A 1,315-nucleotide genomic window follows, 5' to 3' on the forward strand; every position below is an offset into this window, starting at 1 on the left:
CTTCCCGCCTTGAGTGAGAGACGCATCGGGGAAGGGAAAAATACCGAACGCGGTTGTCAGGTATAAAGGCCTGTGAGTCCAGCAGACAGCATTCACTCCTCACAAGAGAAGAAGAAGAGTCAGTTCTCATCCTACTCTGCTATAGACAATATGAAGGTGAGTTACAATTGATTTTGAGGTTCAGTTTCTTGAATGCTCAGAAATCGGAAGTTAAAAGGTAATTGAACTGAATGAAATGTTCGTTCACATACAAATAAGAAAAGTCAAATATTCATTTTAAAATATTTGTTTCCTTTCTTTTCAGGGACTTTTGATCATCTGCTGTCTGACAGCTGTTGCATTTGCACAGGATAAAAATGCAGGAAATAAGCGATTCTTTGGAGGATTAAACCAAGGCTTTGGTGGAGGTTTCGGTGGAGTTGATCCAGGATTTGGAGGTGGTTTTGGAGGCGGAATTAACCCAGGCTTTGGAGGAGGATTCGGAGGAGTTTCCAACACCTGCAGACGTTGGTGCCGAACTCCCGAGGGACAGGCATACTGCTGCGAGACCAACAATGAGCCTGACACTCTTCCCTTCGTGAAGCCAGGTGTATGCCCTCCCGCGCCCTTCGCCCTCATCCCACACCCGTCAGGACCTTTGCCCCTCCACAGACATGCTCCAACGACAGCAAATGCGGAGGTGTCGACAAGTGCTGCTACGACAGGTGTCTTGAGGAGCACGTGTGCAAACCCCCAGTTGGGTCTTCTGGCTTCGGTGGATTCGGTTTTGGAAGATAATTCCTGACGTTACTTTGACGAGGCTATATCTAAAATTAAAATACGATTTTTTCTTTCTGCTCATATAGATGGCAGATATCCGATAATAAATATTTATTTTTTACACTGAATATTTGTATTATTTCCAAACATCATTCCTAGATCAGATAAGGTGTAGAATCAGAAGATTCACACACATATGCCTCTCTAATATATTTTATGTGAATGGAGATAATGATTGGAAAATGTTCTCAGATATCTGATACTCAGCTGAAAAGCCTTTTGTCGAACTCATGGGAAAAAATAAATACGTGAAAAAAGAAAATTCGTCACATCAGGAAATATAATATGAAAATAAAAAGCATAGGTCTGTCAGTACACTTCCCGAAAAACAAAAAGTTTTTTATTGCAGAAATTTTTAAAATCATTATTTATAGGTTGATATCCAACGATTGAAGAGAAGAATATTTAAAGGTGTTTGGTTTTCAAATTAAGAACAAATGCAAGGAAACTTTAGATGGTCACAAGACAGGTAATAGAGTTTCCGTTTAAGTAATTA

The 1,315-nt window shown here is 40.2% G+C and overlaps 1 protein-coding gene across 1 annotated transcript; it reads left to right on the forward strand.

Moving 5' to 3' along the window:
• LOC135211305 (hyastatin-like) lies at positions 1–784 on the forward strand. Its single transcript, XM_064244622.1, has 2 exons — positions 1–156; positions 305–784. Exons 1-2 carry the CDS (start codon positions 151–153, stop codon positions 782–784), a joined length of 486 nt encoding a protein of 161 aa, XP_064100692.1. The 5' UTR covers positions 1–150.
• Positions 785–1,315: the final 531 nt, after the last annotated feature.

The sequence above is a fragment of the Macrobrachium nipponense genome, chromosome 4 (genome assembly GCF_015104395.2).
Source record: "Macrobrachium nipponense isolate FS-2020 chromosome 4, ASM1510439v2, whole genome shotgun sequence".
NCBI classification, from domain to species: Eukaryota; Metazoa; Arthropoda; class Malacostraca; order Decapoda; family Palaemonidae; genus Macrobrachium; species Macrobrachium nipponense.